Source organism: Ciconia boyciana, chromosome 4 (assembly GCF_034638445.1).
Source record: "Ciconia boyciana chromosome 4, ASM3463844v1, whole genome shotgun sequence".
NCBI classification, from domain to species: Eukaryota; Metazoa; Chordata; class Aves; order Ciconiiformes; family Ciconiidae; genus Ciconia; species Ciconia boyciana.
This window is the reverse complement of record NC_132937.1, coordinates 42190852-42207271: the sequence shown is the minus strand read 5'-3', so window position 1 is coordinate 42207271 and position 16420 is coordinate 42190852. Positions and strand designations below refer to the sequence as shown.

Here is a 16420-nt window from a genome sequence, read left to right as displayed (position 1 = left end):
TTCAAACAGCTACTTCCACTGTCTAAGCACAATCAAGTTTAATGCAATGATCTGATACATGCTGCATTTGAAACTACTGTAGCATTTCTGCCTTTTGAATAAAGGTGTTAAAACAAATCAGCTTTGCCTGAATAGTGTTAGCATTAGAGCAGACAAAAGGAAATACCTTGCATATTTTGCAGTCCTGCTTTTTAAAGCATACCTTAAATAAGCATGCCATAGGTAACATTAATAAATATTTTAATTCATTCAAGCTTTTGTCTCGTAACAGGTAATGTGACTAGCTACAAAAAGACATTCTAGGTCTCATGATTAACAGAAAGTAACTGCTGTCTCGCTCTGAAAGCCAGGCTTATAGGCAGATACATATTATTTCCATGCGTTTCAAAAGAGTACCATACCCCAGAACAACCCCCATGGATGCATATTCTAGCAGTTCTTATGGAGACTTTGCTAAACAATGCTTTCTTTATGAGGTTCTTGCCACTACAGCCATATCACATGAGCTAGTTGTCAAACTTTGAACATGTTGATTTGACATATTTCAAGAGACACTGCAAAACAGCTACACAATCATTATGTAAGAAACAACATAGAATGTCTTACCTTGTTACTACCTGGTGTGTATAAACTCTATTTGGGCTTCCAAAAGATTTTGCCAAGCCAAAGTCGGCCAATTTTAAAACCCCATTTTCATCTAACAACAAATTATTTGGTTTAAGATCCTGTCAGTACAGAAAGCAAAGAATGAATTTTGTCAGTGTTGATAAAAACAGACATATAATGAACCTCCTGGCAGGTGTGCTCTAACAGTATTCTAAAATGCAGGCTTTTGATTCTATTGTAAGTCTACATTGTGAGGAAAAAAATTTAAAAAACCAAAACAAAACAGGAAATCAAGTATTTCATCATACATGAAAGTCATAGTGAAACACACCCATTTGAATGTTATCATATTTAAGCTGCAGAGTTTTAAAAAAAAAAAAACCTGTCTCTTCATAGGTTTTAGTTTGGCTGCAGGAACACCAGTTTTGTCTTAACTGCATAGTTGCCAGATGAGTAATAAAAAGACCTTGCAAATGTTTCAAATAACTGTAGAAATCACAGAAGTGATACAGTTCAATACAGTAACATTGTGTTGTGGGTTGACCTCTGGCCAGCAGCGAAGCACCCACACAGCCCTTTGCTCACTTTGTTCTCAACCCCTGCCCCCCCACCCCCCAGGCAGGATAGGGGGGAGAACAAGAAGAGCAAAAGCAAAGAAACTCTGGGAGCAATATAAAGGCAGTTTAACAGGTGAAGGAGTGAGTGAAAAAAACCAAGCAATGCACCACCTTCTACAAGCAGACTGATGCCCAGCCAGTCTCAAAGCAACAGCCACCTTGGAAGCCAAAAACACCCCTTCTTCCTCTATCCCAGTTTTTATTGCTGAGTGTGGCGTTATATGGCACGCAATATCCCTCTGGCCAGCTTGGGTCAGCTGTCCCAGCTGTGCCCCCTCCCCAGTTCTTGCCAACCCCCAGCCTGCTCGCTGGGGCGGGGGGCAGAGTGGGAAAAAGAGAAAGCCTTGACAGTGCCCAAGCACTGTTCAGCAATAGCCAGAACATTGGTGTGTTACCAAAACTGTTTTAGCCACAAATCCAAAACAGGGCACCATACGGGCTGTTAAATCCATCCCAGCCAGACCCAGTTCACAGTGCTAATCAAAGTCACATGTCACTTGAGACACTTTTACATAAATATCTAAATGATAACCAGATCAGTAATTCTTAACATTTCTGGTACTGCTATTGCCTCTCCAAAACATCTAGCATGAATGCTTATGGACTAAGAACATCTGAACTTCAAAACTATCTTCATTATACTTTAGACTCAAATTCTATCAAATGTGACTGTTGTTACAGCATAAAGGCTGTCAATTTAGTACATGCTTACCCTGTGTAGAATCCAGTGCTGATGTAAATATTCTAATCCTTGAAGTGTCATCAGCATATACGCCTTGATGTGAGATTGTGTCAACACAATACTAGTATCCTTTATAATAACCTGTAAAGTGTTAGATTGATAGTAAAGCTTACCACGCAAGATTAACTTACTTCCATTCTTTCCACTCAAAACTTATTTCATCCTTTAAGGCAAAGTTCAAATTGGCAGTTACATATTCTCTACCGTTCTCATCCTTTTTCCAGAAAAATAGGTCTATTCTGGAGATCGGAAATTGAAATGGGGAGTCCAGATAGCCTACATGAACTTTGCATAACCAGCAAATGAGAAAATGGGTGGGAAACATGAGTTTATTATTTTATCTCAGTTCCAGGTTGATACCCAACTTACAAGACAAAGATGTACACATAATAATGATAAATGTGTCAGTAAACTTGAAATTATGTTCCCACTTATTCCTTCCTTCTCCGTGCAACCTAAGCATCTAATCTTTGTAAATGCAGTGGTTTCCTCTCCTATTTCCAAGAAGACCAGGAGCTATGGCCACTTTACTGTATTTTAACAAACCTACTTGTGTTTTCTACATTCTTTGATTTTTAACATTAAAATTCTATGTAAACATCCTGTTTGAAAGTATTTTCTACACTACTCCCCAGAACTTGCTTGTTAATATTACTGTCCAGTTCAGAAATAGCCTTTCCTAAGCTTTAAGTTGTTTGAGACTTACAAAATAGCTAAGACTACACAAAATTTCATGTATGCAGCACATGCCCAAACACAACAGGCTGCAGTCCCAAATGGTGCCCTGAGTGATACCACAATACAGTTAAATGCTCTGCGTACCACAGCATTATGCAGTACAAGACTATTTCATTCCTTTTTGTATACTGTATATTCTTCAGCTCTAAATGTTGCATAGTTACAAAGTAAACACAATGCATCCTCCAGAAAGTCTACTCATTACTTTAACTTCTATAGCAAAAAAATGATCTAACGTTTTCAGTCTTGCATTCATCAAGGTTTCAGCAAGCCTGTCAATGTTCTCTTTTAATATTTTAAATACCAACCCCAGTTCTTCACAGCATATGTGTAATGAGCTAGCTTAACAACATTAATTTCAGTCAAGAGTAGGTATAATGTGTCCATATACAGATCTGACATGAATTGCCATCTAGGACAGTCTTCCAAAATGAAGAATCTTGCGTCAAAATATCTCATACAAAGAATTCCGCAACAACAAACTGACTTAAGGTCTTGGAGAATGGAACATCTGTAAGATGCTGATTTACAAGTACCTGTCATTGTTACATTTAAAACAATAGTTCGTGTGCATGTGATTTTAGTACCAGCTCATTACTTGGCATACTTCAGTATCACACTTACTTGAACATCTTTGATGATATTACGCTTAGCAACTGCACTCTGAGATGCTGATCTATGACTGAGGTTCTACAGTCTGACTGGAGTCCCAGAAAACTAACATGGTAAACATAATCTGTTTCTTGGAGATCATGCTGACAAGTATTTAAAAGTAAAGGCATTATCAGCTGATAACTCACAAAAATTGTCAAATTATTCAAACTACTTTTAAGACACGATCTTAACCAACTGACATAATGAAAGTCACCTTTCTAATATGGGCAAATGTAAGCCTGTTAAAGTAGTATTTTCAAAAACCATTTGAAGATACTGAAATAAAAAAGTCTTTAAAAAAATCTTACCTCTAGATCCGTTTCCATAAAGTCAAACACCAAACTAATATTGGACTTGTGTCCAAATGCATCTAGAAGCTGTAAAACAAAATACATTATGATGAAGCATACTCTCATACTTTCAGTTTTCTAAAATTCTGCACCATTGTAGTCTGCATGTGGATTTTCAGCTTGCTGAACTGGTTCAAGTTTTTTGACTTGCAATACAAAAATTCTTACTCAGTTTAGCTACTTAACTCAGTCTCAAAAAAAAAAGTCCCCACTAAGTATGGTAATAACATTTTACACAATTGTCCCTCCTTCCTGGAGTTAGGAAAAAAAAAACACTGAGAAAGAATTAACTTTACCATGTTAGCTACAACAGATAATCTAACACACACCTTGTCCTCTCCCCAAACTTTGCTGTTCTACAAAACTCCTACCCTTTCTTGAGACCAGACTAAGTTTTCCCATGAATTCAGCTCTGTATCTGCTTCCTGTAAGCCTACAGTATTTAGAAATTCTAAGCGTTAGGCTTATTAACTTCCTTTCAAAGATATTCTTAGGCATGTATTTATCTCTGTAGCAAGCCTTCTAGGATAAATAAAACTCTTCAGAGAATATCCAAATAGCCCTTTCTTCAGATAAAGCTGTACAACGACAGAATCAGTTTTTGAGACAACACAAGCGTGATGCTGACTAAGAACAACAGATCATCTAGCCTGGTATTCTACCCTCAAGATCAGAAAGGTATGCTCTCCATGGTGTGGCTCATTGCTTACAGTCTCAGTATGATGACCACATGAATTACCCAACTGCAAGATAGTCGTTTGCATAGTTCGTAACAGCAGTGACTGTGCTTATGCTCTTCCTCTGCAGAAACCATGGTAACAGGAGATACTATGGAGGGGAGCCTACAGGCTTGGCCACTTTTTGCAATTCATGCCCCTTATACTTCAACATCCACAACAGTTTTATCAGGACTGCTAAGAGGGGTACAACCTTGTCTATTGCCTTTAGTACCTGCTTATGGACCTGCTGATCATAAATTTGTCTTAATTCCTTTTTGAACTGCTGATGCTATTTGCCTCTACAATGCCCATGGCAAACACGTTTGAGAAATTCATGCTGTGTCAAGTAGTACAATTTCCACTCCCCGACACAAATATGTTTTAAACATGTCTCTTATTTCTAGTACTGTGGGGTTTTGCAAATATCAGTTCTGCATCCACTTTACCTACTACCTTAGTTTTGTAGACCTCTCCCTTTCTAGCCTTTTCCCCTCCAGAGTGAGGAGTCCCAGACTTTTAATAAAGAGGATGCTCCCTCCCTCTGCCATTTTAGTCATTTTTCTCTGCACATTCTCTGACTTTGATAGGTAAAGCAACCACTTTGAAAGTAAGTTCACAATCCAGAAGAGAACCATATTTCCACTCTGAAAAAGTTAAATAAAATATCTGGAAAATTCATATTTGGTCTAATATTTATGGCAGACCTTAAAATTATCACTATTAGCTAATTTTAAAATATCTTTAGCTCCAGCTGGGTATCTATAGCTGGAAGTCAACTTAAATGCAACTGAAAAGATACAGGTTTTACTCCTTCCAACAGAGGTTTTAGGTATCAGTGCTAAAACCTAGTAAGCTACATGAATCCCACTTTACCATTGCTTACAAAAGCCTGCTTTTGGCTGTCACCAGTTCCATGTGAAGCAAACAATCAGGTAAATTCAGCACTGCACTCATTTACAAGTCTATCAGAGAGATGCAAAATCAGGTAATCTAAATTTCCACAATTCTCCCCACCATTAATATCCCCATAGCCCCAGGCTAGAAAGTAAGAGATTTCAAAAGAAACTACGTTGCCTTTGTTATTGAAATAGGTGTTTTGCCATAACAATTGTTTTACTGCCCATTTTGGGCTGGAAAACATAGCTCAAATAAAATTAAGTAGCATCTCCATGACCCACCTAATTCTCAGTTTGAACCTGTATCAAAAGTATTTGAGGACTGATTCTAGAAGTAGCATTCATTTTACTTACACCAATAATATTCGGATGGCTTAGCTCCTGTAACAATTTTATCTCTCTGAGAGCTGTTCTGTTGATTCCTACATTGAAAAAAAAAAAAAAGAAGATGAGAGACAGAACAAAATTGAAAACTTTGGATTGCTCTGAAGAAACCTCTCATTCTGTTACTCACTGATGATTTACTACTACAAACTACTTTCTCACCACTCAACAATTTGTTAAATAACAAGTACATTGCCATAGATAAATAGACTGCTGCAGAACAAAAGTGGACATACACTTTCTTCCACAGCAAGTAAATTCTACACCACAGTAATCAGATTTAGATTATGAAGCAACATGTCCCCCTTTTGGCAAAAAGGGAAAGTTCTAGCAAAAGCCTAGAAAAAAAAAAATCACCTTTTTCAGGGTATTGTAAGCTTTGGTTTTATTTTAAAGAAAAGTTACATCTTGCAAATATCATCAGTTCTTCAATGTGTCTCAATTCCAGAGGGAGGCACACTGACAAGCCTCATGAATATATCTCTCTTCTTTTTGACACAGCATTATTTAATAAGGCAAGGCACATGTTTTTCTATATTCATGCTGTGACATGAAAGATACAGTGGCCAAAACCTGCTCACCCTTGCTTGAATCCTTTAATAGCCAGATTTTATAGAGGAAAAACTGGGGGGGAAGTGGAGAGGGGGTGGGAGGAGCAGTGTACTTTGGCAGTCGCACTGACTGCACTGTATCAAACTATGATTCCTGCAGGGTAACAATTCCTCCTTCAAAAATGCTGGTATGTATGGCTTGTACGAAAACTGACTGGCAAGCAAATGCTCCTGTGGTATGTTGTGCAGGAAGTTTCAGCTGCACATGAGCTGAAAAACAGCGTTCTCCCAAAACCTGGGATATGATTCAACAAACTCTAGCAAAATTTTGGGCAAAGCTACATGGACTACTTTACACTCCTGCTTTGCCTGTTTTAATTACCTGTTTTGAAATCAAGTTGACAATGGCTGCTTTTGGGTGGGCAAAGCCTTAGATTAAAAAAAAGTATGCCAGGTTATCAGATAACACAAGGAAACCAGACATGATCATTATTTTTAATAACATCTTTGAACTATAGCTAGACATTGTATAGACCAAAAGTAATGACAGCCCTTAAAGGACATTAGTCCACTGAAGGCCAGGTGGATCATGACTCTCTGGCACTTGGCTCAACTGTGAGACTCTGGAATGAGTGCTCAGTTTCTCTTTAAAAATTCTTTCCTTAGAACGGAATTGGAGAGTTGAGAGCAAAGATTCTTCACTGGAAAGCTGGTAACCTGATGCAGAATCCCTGAAGGATGGCAACCTACACATACAAAATTCTACTGCACCACACAGGCTGTAAGAGAAGACCAGGATTACTGGGTTTTTACTTGCAATATCCATGCCTAAAGGTACGTGGCTGGTCAGAGCACATCATCAAAAGAAACTGCTCTGTAGACCTGATTTGTCAACATAAAACATACCCACACAGAGACAAGAGTTTTAAATCACAAAAAGAGAACAAAGGAAATATCTGAAAACAGAGATAAATACTCTCACTTGTCTTAAATATTTAAGGCATAGAGATGCATCAATACAAAAAGGTATTCTAAACTCAGTGCAGTAAAGATTATTATTCTATGTTATATTCATGTTTGTATTCCACTTAAATTGAGCAGCTAAGTGGTTATATTCTCATCTTTAGACATACACTACACATGCAGATATCTCTGCTGCTTTCTTCTGTCCCTGCAGTTTGGGAAGCAATCCTCTACTAAGCCTTACACTGAGAGTTGAGCTCATTTTTCTCAGCCAAGGTATGGTGTGGGAAATTAATGTACCAATTTACAAAAACAAAGCAAGCAAAGCACAGCTTCTGCAGTGTGAATTTGTTTTAAAACTTACCATCTTTAGCTTCTGATCTATGTCCCAGTTTAATCTGAAAAGAAATGTTTCGTATTATATAAGGTTAATCCATCTGCTCCGACAGTAGGGGATACATTCTTTAGTATTACCGTTCTAAGACAGAATGAGTTTCAGTACCATGAAGCACTTTACCAGCTAGGGTTGTTTTTTTTTCTTTTCCCCCTTAAAAAATAATTGTCTCTACAGCATTGTTTTTTACAAAAACTTAAAAATAGTCACGATGGCACTGAAAACAGACATAATGCACACTGGCAGCATAAAATGCTTTGTAGCCACAAAGCTTTATTACAGCACTAACAAGCTTCTCCTCAGGGAGAAATGAGGGCAAAGTAATCGACAGTCATCTTAGAATTATTCTGGTAAAATTAGCATACTCTGTAAACTTGGGCTGGCTTAAAGTCCTTCTATCTGAATCATCTACTGCCTTGAAATTTTCAAGTCCAGAATCCCACGACTGATATTTCCAGATGATAAAAATTAAGAAAATATTCTGATAAATACAAGAACGCTTTTCACAACAGCTGCTACTAGTAGCAACCTGTGCTGGTTTTGGCTGGGTTAATTTTCTTTATAGTAGCTAGTGTGGGGCTATGTTTTGGATTTGTGAAGAAAACAGCATTGATAACACACAGATGTTCTAGTTGTTGCTAAGTGATGCTTACACCAGTCAAGAACTTTTCAGCTTCCCATGCCCTGCCAGGCGCACGAGAAGCTGGGAGGGGGCACAGCTGGGACAGCTGACCCAAACTGACCAAAGGGCTATTCCATACCATATGGCATCATGCTCGGTATATAAAGCTGGGAAAGAAGAAGGAAGGGGGAACGTTCGGAGTGATGGTGTTTGTCCTCCCAAGTAACCGTTATGTGTGATGGAGCCCTGCTTTCCTGGAGATCGCTGAACACCTGCCTGCCCATGGGAAGGAGTGAATGAATTCCTTGTTTTGCTTTGCCTATGTGTGCGGCTTTTGCTTTCTCTATTAAACTGTCTTTATCTCAACCCATGAGTTCTCACTTTTACTCTTCTGATTCTCTCCCCCATCCCACTGTGGGGGAGTGAGCCAGCAGCTGTGTGGGGATTAGATGCCAGCTGGGGCTAAACCACAACACAACCATACAGGAAAATTATTGTAATGCTAAAAGGGATTAATGTACCAAGCAAAATTATTTATTTACTATTGATATGGTTCAACTTGCCTAGTGAAGTAGGCTCTTTAACTAACCAAAGCACTGTAATGTGCTTTTTTCATCCCTCACAAAGCACAGCTAATCACCTATTTTTAATACAAAAACTTCCTGCAATCTCTTCAGATAGTATGAAGTGAAACACTATGACAATATAGACATTTTCAATATTTGTATCGAAACAGGTAAGTTGCAGATCTAAGATCACTTTTGTCAAATTTTACCAAAACACTACCATCAATTCTGGAGAACTTAATCAGGAGCAATATTCCTGGACTGAAGGAAATCGGGCACAGCAGGAGGAAAGACTGAAAAAAAAGCCACCATCAAGGCCTAACAAAGTCTGAAGTTTGGAAACGTGTAGGGTTTTTTTTTTAAATAAATCTAACAAGTAACTGAAATTTCGAGTTACAGACCAGGTAACCCTTCAGAAACTCAGAAATGTAATAAGGCTGAAGCTAGTCTCTCTTCCCGGGGGTTGGGGGAAGGCATTAAAGACAGGTTCACTAGATCATTTAAACAAAACACTCTGGAAACAAAACTATATATTCTCCCCTTACCCATTAAGTCGGTCAAAAAAAATCATGAGGCAGGTCAAGAGCAACCAGACACTTGATCACACAACGGGAAAGTATTCTGGCACTCACCTTTTTAATAGCCACGATCTGGCTGGTGTTCTTATCCTTTGCTTTATAGACAGTAGCAAACTGAGGAGAAAGAGAGGCTCGCGTGACTGCAGGGGCCGACGGCCGCAAGCCCTGTGCCGGCGCGGCCTGCGCGGGGGCTCGGACGCCGCCGCGGCAGAGGCGCCCCCCGAGCCCAGCTCCTCAGGCCGGAAAGCTGCCCGCGCCAGGGCCTCCCCTCAGCAGGAAGCCACGAAACCCTGCTGCCAGCACGCTGGTGGGGGACAACCTGCCTCGCCGGCCGCCTCCCCTCCCGCTCTGTAACCGCGGCACCCCCCACCTCGCAGCGGGGCCCCGCCGCCGCGTGCGGAAGGCGAGACGGGGCCAGGGCCCGGCTGCGGGCAGCCCCGGGGCCGCGGCTCCCCCCTCGCCGCGGCCCCTCCAGTCACAAGAGGGCCCTCACCGGCGCCGCCCGGCCGGCCCCTCAGCGGGGACCCCCGCAGCCGGCGGGCCGGCGGCAGCCGAGGGGGCTCCCGCGTGCACCTTCCGCGCCCCCACGGCCGCTCACCTGCCCCTCCCCCAAGAAGGCGAGCTTCTCGTAGCGCTTGGCGCGCGCCCGCGCGTCCATCGCCGCCGGCGGGGGGGGGCAGGGGGGGCAGAGGCCGGCGGAGGAGCGGCCGGGCCGGCGACGGGGCTCTGACACCGCCCGCGCCGCGCCCCGCGCCGCTTCCGGCCCGCGAGCCAGCCCCGCCCCTGGCAACCGCCGGCGTCACCGCGCCCCTCCCCCCGCCCCCTGCGCGCGCAGCCGGCGGCGCCTCGCGAGAGCCGCCGGAGGCCCCGGCCCCGCCCCCACCCCGGTGACGCGGCGGAGGCGCAGGGGCGGGCACGGCCGTGGCGGCGCACGCGCAGCGGCGGTACCGCGCAGCCCCGCGGCTGCTGCACCGGCGGCGGCTGCGCCGCCCGCGACACGGGCCCGCTTCCCTGCGGCGCGGCAAAGGCCGTAGCTAAGGCCCACGCGCCACCGTTCTACGGAGAAGCAGGCCTCCAGATCCGGTGTACCGCGCACTCGTAACCGCCGCCGGCCCCCAAGGGCGGTCTGCTGAAACAGAACGGTGTAAATTGTCCCGAAGAGCCCGCTCCTGTTTTCCTCCCGGCTCCGATCTGGCGCTCGGGGAAAACGGTTGCTACGCAACTGCCCGAGCGGGGCCGCGTAAGCGCCACGGGCGACCAGAGAGTCTCCGCGACCCCCGAGGATGCTTCGGTGTCCCCTTCCGCCCGTAAAACCATCCCTGATGAGACATCCCCATCTTCTGAAGCAGAGAAATAAAACGACTCGGTTCTATTGTCAAGTTCGCAAACGGCTAATTAGAAAAATATTTTAATGGTGTGGACATCGAGTGTATGCAATTGCTAGTTAGCCATCAACACAAAATCCTTCTCAATCACAAATTAACGTACGGTGTCTTGTGTCAACCTCCTCACCCTTCAGATAGGGTTTTATTAAAGCTATTAGTATACCATCATTTATGACGCTAAGGAAACACCTTTATTGTGAATACAATACTTCATTCTCCAACAGCGGCCAGCAAACTACCGTCCATACTTATTCTGGACCTCCACGCTGCAAAAGAAAAGCGGACGGTTAAATATATTCCACTAAAAGGACGAGAAACGGAGATCCAATCTTCTTTTGCACTGTTACAGACTAACGGAGTTCTAGCTTTAATTTCTGATTTATACATTGCTTTTTAATCTATATAAGAACATGCGTGGAGTGCCAAATATCAGCACCTACCAGTAACAGCTCCATTTTCTTCAGGGCAGAATACAAAAAGATCAACACCTGCAACCTACAATTACAGCTCCTGCAACCTACAATCCCACTCTGAAGAAACCTGACTCTTCCTCACCTCAGAAAGGTCTGACGCAAACAGCAGCAGTGAACCCAAGTTTTAGAATTACTTTCACTGCCCAAATCCCAAAGTGCAGAGTAAAAACAAAGCCAAGATGAGCCATTACCACCTTTATGAGAAATCAGAAAGGTATTAAATTCAGTATTTTCCCAACAAAATTATTTCACAACTTACCTCCCCGATAGAAAATTGATGCTAGAGGGCAAGAAGTGTATTACTATGGGAAATCACTTTGTTTCTAATTATAATACCCTACCCACATACATGCAGGAAAATGGATTTCCTCTACTAACGTGATGACATTGTAGCTGTCCTTATCATGTAAGAAAGCTATGCAAGTGTCTTTTCATTTCAAACTCACACCCATCTCACGAGTTCTTCCAATTTTGTGCATTCTCCCTTTTTCAGCATCAGTGTTTACAACTGAGAATTGTTACAGAACAAAAGCAGGTTCTTCTTGCCTTTCAGGTACAATGCCGTATTTGCACACATTGCAGAAAACACCTGCATCAAGTTTAATAACATGTTTCCACTACTAGAAATACAAGAGTTAACTTGCTAATAAATAACTTATAAAAACGAGTTTGAGAAAGATTTTGGACTTCAGTCATGGGGTAATAGTCTTTGCTGGTCTAAGAGCAGACTCCTGTGCTCCTGGCCAGCACACTCAAATTACACATTAAACAGCCGTTACAGAACAGGTAGTGACGGTGATTAACGCAGGCTATGACTATTGCTGCTATCTGCAGGCCTGCTTTAAGTCTGTATCTCTCTAATCGGCGATACCACAAGCTACTAATTAGTGAGAGTTGGGTACCTCATGCATTAAGAATTTGTAGTTTGGATATTGTGCATCAGAGCTATGAAAGCTGGGAGCGCACCCTTACCAAGAGTTACAATGCAATACCATATTTGAAACTTTGAAGAAGGAGTAGAAATAAGCTAAATGCTAGGTAGATCCAGACAATACACACCAATAAATGAAACTTACTTGAATATATTCAATCTCTTCATCTGACATAAGTTTCCTTCTGTATTTCTGAGGTAAGGTTCTTGCTAATTCGGAAGTGTCTGGTGTACCTTGTACTCTACTAACAGGTGAAATATTTTGAAATGCCAGTGACCTGCCTCCTGCAGACTCCTGTGCTTTTGAAGCATGGAGAGATGGCACACTTGCTTGTAGAGATTCCTGTACTGAAAACCAGATTGCAAAACCATTTACAGAAATATAACAAGACTGTAAAATTAATTAATGAGCAGCCAATAAAAGTTATCAGTTATTGACAATTTTCTTCATTATAACAAATACTTAAAAGAATTAAGACACTGTACTTCTCACAACCTGTTTTTATTGTTGTTAATGTATCAAGAGCATAGTGAAAAAATTCCAACAGTGAAAGAAAGGATGTCTGAGTGGCAGAAATACTGATGTGGAAACAGAAGACAAATCAGCATATATCCTAACAAAGGCTTTTTCACTGGGAAGCTGTACTTACAGAAAAAGCATAAAATATAATAAATGTGTGTGTGGAGGCAATTACGTAGAAAGATAACTAAGATAAATAACTAAGATCCACTGAGATGATACTTTTTGTTTACTGTGACTGAAAAGACAGAGAAGTGAAAAAGAGGCAGAGGCTTACAGAAAGCAAGCTCACAACTGTGACATACCACAACATGCAATGCAGTGTTGTACCCATTTTTAATATTACAAAATGGCATAGTATCAAATTTTGTTAACCATGTGCAGAATGACCACCAAATATCGGGCATCAGCAATCAATGCTAATGAAATGCAGAGACCAAGGAGTGCATGAAGTACTTTACAGGTGAGCGCCAGGATCTAGGCTTAAGGAATTCACATTAGAGAAGGCGCCTTGAGTTTGAGGGTAGGAGAACAGATGACAAAAGGGCACTGCCGTCAAAGTCAGCATTCTGAACCTTAGGCCTGTCCCACCATGGCTGATTTTACAATGGAAGCATGCAATTACCCCACCAGGCAGGACAGAGTCTCATAGCAATATGTTTACTTCATAAGCCTCGGACCGCTATATATAAGGTTAAAACACCTGATAAAGCAGAATGCTTCCACAGAAAGTCCCTCTCAGTGCTCCTGAAAAATGAGCAGGACAAATGCAACATCTAAACAGCTGGGAGAGAAAGACTATATAAGTATAAAATAAGCAGCATCAAGACTGGACGAGTTAAAGAATGCGAGGAGTTAAAATACCACAGCGTTGCCGGCCTCTATCCCTCTTGCCTCCAACAAGCTCAATGAGGACAAAGGACAAAGGCGAGGAGGAACCAGTTTTAGCCATAGTGAGTCTGAGTGAATAGCAGGACTGGGACATCAAAAACCTGCAGCAATGTGATCAAACCACGGTTGGTTAAAAAAAAAAAAAAAAAAAAGCCACCATTGAGAGGCATATTCAGAAGTTCTCAGTCAGAAGACTGTATCTGAAAGTCCCAAGTTGATCAGCTGGTTCAGGAACAACAGAAGGTCCCAAACAGAGCAAGGCAGAAGAGAGCCCATCAGAAGGATCGATTTCTGAACAGGAGGCAAACTATTTTTGTTTCAAGAAAGAACACACCTTATGTACAAAAAAACAAGAAACAGTTTCTCCAAGTTTGTTTCATACACCACAAAAATGTCTAGAGATTTGCCAAGGATTTTCCTCTATTGTATGTTTCAAAGTCTGAAGTGTAGTTGGAGTAGACGCATTAGCCAATTAAAAACATCAGCAGCCAAGACTCAAAAGTACCAGGCTTAATACTGCTGTTGCTTTAGCTCAGATAGTTTCTACTACATTTTCCCTTCCCCATTTGAGACCATGTTACAGTAATATGGTAAAAGAATTTGGCTGGCCTTTCAAGCACCCACATCCCTAAAAGTTTAGTCTTGATCTGCAGAGCTCTGTTTGGCTACGCAGAAGCAACAGTGAAACGCAGTTATTGCTACAGCATTCAAGAAAGATGAGGGAGATTGCAATTTACTAATGAGACAACAGAACCTGATAAAGGTAAGAAAGTCTAACGTGCTTAAAAGATAATAGTCACAAAAATCTTCTGATGCAGAGATAAACGAGGTAAGTAATACATTTTCAAGCCTTTGAGAAAGCAGTTCACTGGCATGAGAGGTGGTGCAATTGGCTGAATTGTGCATAACATACAGAATTCTTACAGAAAGTTATTGCAGAAAGTAGTTCCTGAGGAGTTCACAGGTAAGTCACAAGTGACACTGATGTGCATTGTAGATAATTTGTAATGTTAATGGATAAACTAAACTTAAATCACAAACGTCACAATGCTGTGGCAAATAACTTGGTATAGTATAATTTCTAAACAAGTGAGAACAACATAACAGAGCTTCTTAAGACATCTCCTATTTTAGTTTCAATTGCTTTGTTGACTCAAAAGGAATATTAAAACATATCACTCATATAGCTTTGATGTCTAAATGTAACAGTATTGGGAACCCTATAAATATTAACATAGCTGTAGGTATAAAAATTAATGTCAAAGATTGCAATGAAATCATTTTTTCTCAGCATTAATTAGTAGCACAAGGAAACACTTCTTAAGACGTACAGTGGGATGGCTCTCCCAGCTATAATTAGGATTTTAAATGCCACAGACATCACACACTCCAACTAAGAACAGAAGAAATAAGGAAAATGCAACATCATTTCTGCAAATATCACCGAATACCTAAAGCTGCTTCAAGCTGACTTGGGCACAATCATTTCAGGCAAATATTAGTATTTGGAAAAATGGGACTCTAAAGTCCCACTTATATATATATAAGTAGAAAAATAATACTGGAAATCTTTGTGAATCTGCCTTGACCAAGAAAGACAGACATGCATGTATTATGTGTATTCCCACAGTTGTATAGAGTCTGAAAAGGAAGACTCAAAGCATTGCCTTCAAACTAGAACAACTATGGTTCCGAAACCTGGCTCAAATCAGTCGAGTCATGTAGCTGAAGTAGAAAAATTGTGTGCTAGTTCTTATATAAAACTGTTAATGCAAAGAAAGGTGGCGCAAGTTGTATGTAGAGATTAAATAACTTACTTTTAGGTCTGGGACTACATTTTCTGTCCGGGAATTTAATTAACGGAGTATGCGGCTTGACTACCTAGAACAAGGCAAGGTAGCAGGAGAAACAGGGAGAGTAAAATGTATTTCTAGACACGCATTACCATAATAAAATGGAACATACAATGTATTAAACCACCGCTTCTATGCTACTGCTTTCTGTACCACCACACTGATAAGCCTACTACTTATTAACGCTCTATGTTCACCCACAGAGAAATTTCACCTTTAAAGGCATTCCTCAACCCTGATGTCCTGAGCGGGAAAATGCGTTCTCTTCCTTTTCTCACAGCAATCAGCGTGTGTGTGTGCAGAAACGGCTACCACAGACGCATAAATGCAATTATAAAGTTTCAGCACATGGAATTGCTAGCTGTGCTCTGCCTGTAAATATTAGTTCAGGTGGCTGGACGGGATTGACGAGTTCCATTAAGAAAGAAACCGATAAATTATAAAAAGCTTGGTAGTCGAAGCCAGACAGCTTATTTTTGAAACATGTATTTTGAAGACTCCACGTCTCACCTTCACCTTGAAGAAGGATGGCTTAGAAAGGAGCTGCCGGTTAGCGCCCTCCCCTCTTGAACAGCGCACAAAAGGGTGCGGGCTGCCCCGCAGCATCCTTCGGTAGCAGAGAACCAGGCACCGGGACACCGGGCGGGCCTCACCGCCCGCCCCTTCTCCCCCGCCAAGGACACCGGCCTCCCCGGCGCCGCCTCAGGCCCCGGCGGCCGCACGCCGCCCGAGGCCCGCCGCCCGAGTCGGGCTCCCGGCCCCAGCCGCCCGCCCCCGCCCCGGGCCGCATGCCGAGCGCCGTTACCTGCACGACCCTAGTGGCGGCCGCCATCTTACTGCCCATGGTGACCCCCGGCGCCGCGCCCCTCCGCCCGCGCCTCAGAGGCAGCGCCGGGCCCCGCCCACAGCGGGAGAGGCACCGCCCACAGCGGGCGTGGACACGCCCGCTGTGGGCGGTGCCTCTCCCGCTGTGGGCGGGGCCCGGCG

The 16420-nt window shown here is 42.4% G+C and overlaps 2 protein-coding genes across 6 annotated transcripts in view; both read right to left on the bottom strand.

Annotated features, from left to right (window-relative positions):
• The window catches only part of CDK7 (cyclin dependent kinase 7), a 34050-nt gene extending 23864 nt beyond the window's left edge, over positions 1-10186 (bottom strand). For 4 of the 5 annotated variants that reach the window (XR_012042081.1, XR_012042082.1, XR_012042083.1 and 1 more), the window contains exons 1-7: positions 9979-10186; positions 9435-9494; positions 7585-7618; positions 5677-5744; positions 3666-3734; positions 1936-2046; positions 607-725 (exon numbers count right to left, since the gene is read on the bottom strand). Coding sequence is in view for 2 of the 5 variants with exons in the window: in XM_072859113.1 (XP_072715214.1) it covers positions 607-725; positions 1936-2046; positions 3666-3734; positions 5677-5744; positions 7585-7618; positions 9435-9494; positions 9979-10038 (521 nt within the window). In the remaining 3 variants the exon portion in view is untranslated. The remainder of the gene's footprint in view (positions 1-606; positions 726-1935; positions 2047-3665; positions 3735-5676; positions 5745-7584; positions 7619-9434; positions 9495-9978) is intronic. The other variant, XM_072859114.1, reaches the window with a different exon arrangement.
• A 561-nt stretch (positions 10187-10747) lies between these two features.
• On the bottom strand, positions 10748-16362 carry KGD4 (alpha-ketoglutarate dehydrogenase subunit 4). Its single transcript, XM_072860525.1, has 4 exons — positions 16239-16362; positions 15398-15461; positions 12315-12517; positions 10748-11031 (listed from the first exon to the last, which is right to left on the bottom strand). Exons 1-4 carry the CDS (start codon positions 16275-16277, stop codon positions 11014-11016), a joined length of 324 nt encoding a protein of 107 aa, XP_072716626.1. The 5' UTR covers positions 16278-16362; the 3' UTR covers positions 10748-11013.
• Between the last annotated feature and the right edge of the window lie 58 nt (positions 16363-16420).

What these genes read in the sequence shown, in the direction of transcription:
- KGD4 (XM_072860525.1), bottom strand. Translation starts at nt 16,277, where the DNA reads ATGGGCAGTAAGATGGCGGCCGCCACTAGGGTCGTGCAG. An exon ending in CCGCCACTAGGGTCGTGCAG is followed by an intron (nt 15,462 to 16,238) that starts GTAACGGCGCTC and finishes GCCTTGTTCTAG; the next exon opens with GTAGTCAAGCCGCATACTCC. An exon ending in ATGTAGTCCCAGACCTAAAA is followed by an intron (nt 12,518 to 15,397) that starts GTAAGTTATTTA and finishes TCTGGTTTTCAG; the next exon opens with TACAGGAATCTCTACAAGCA.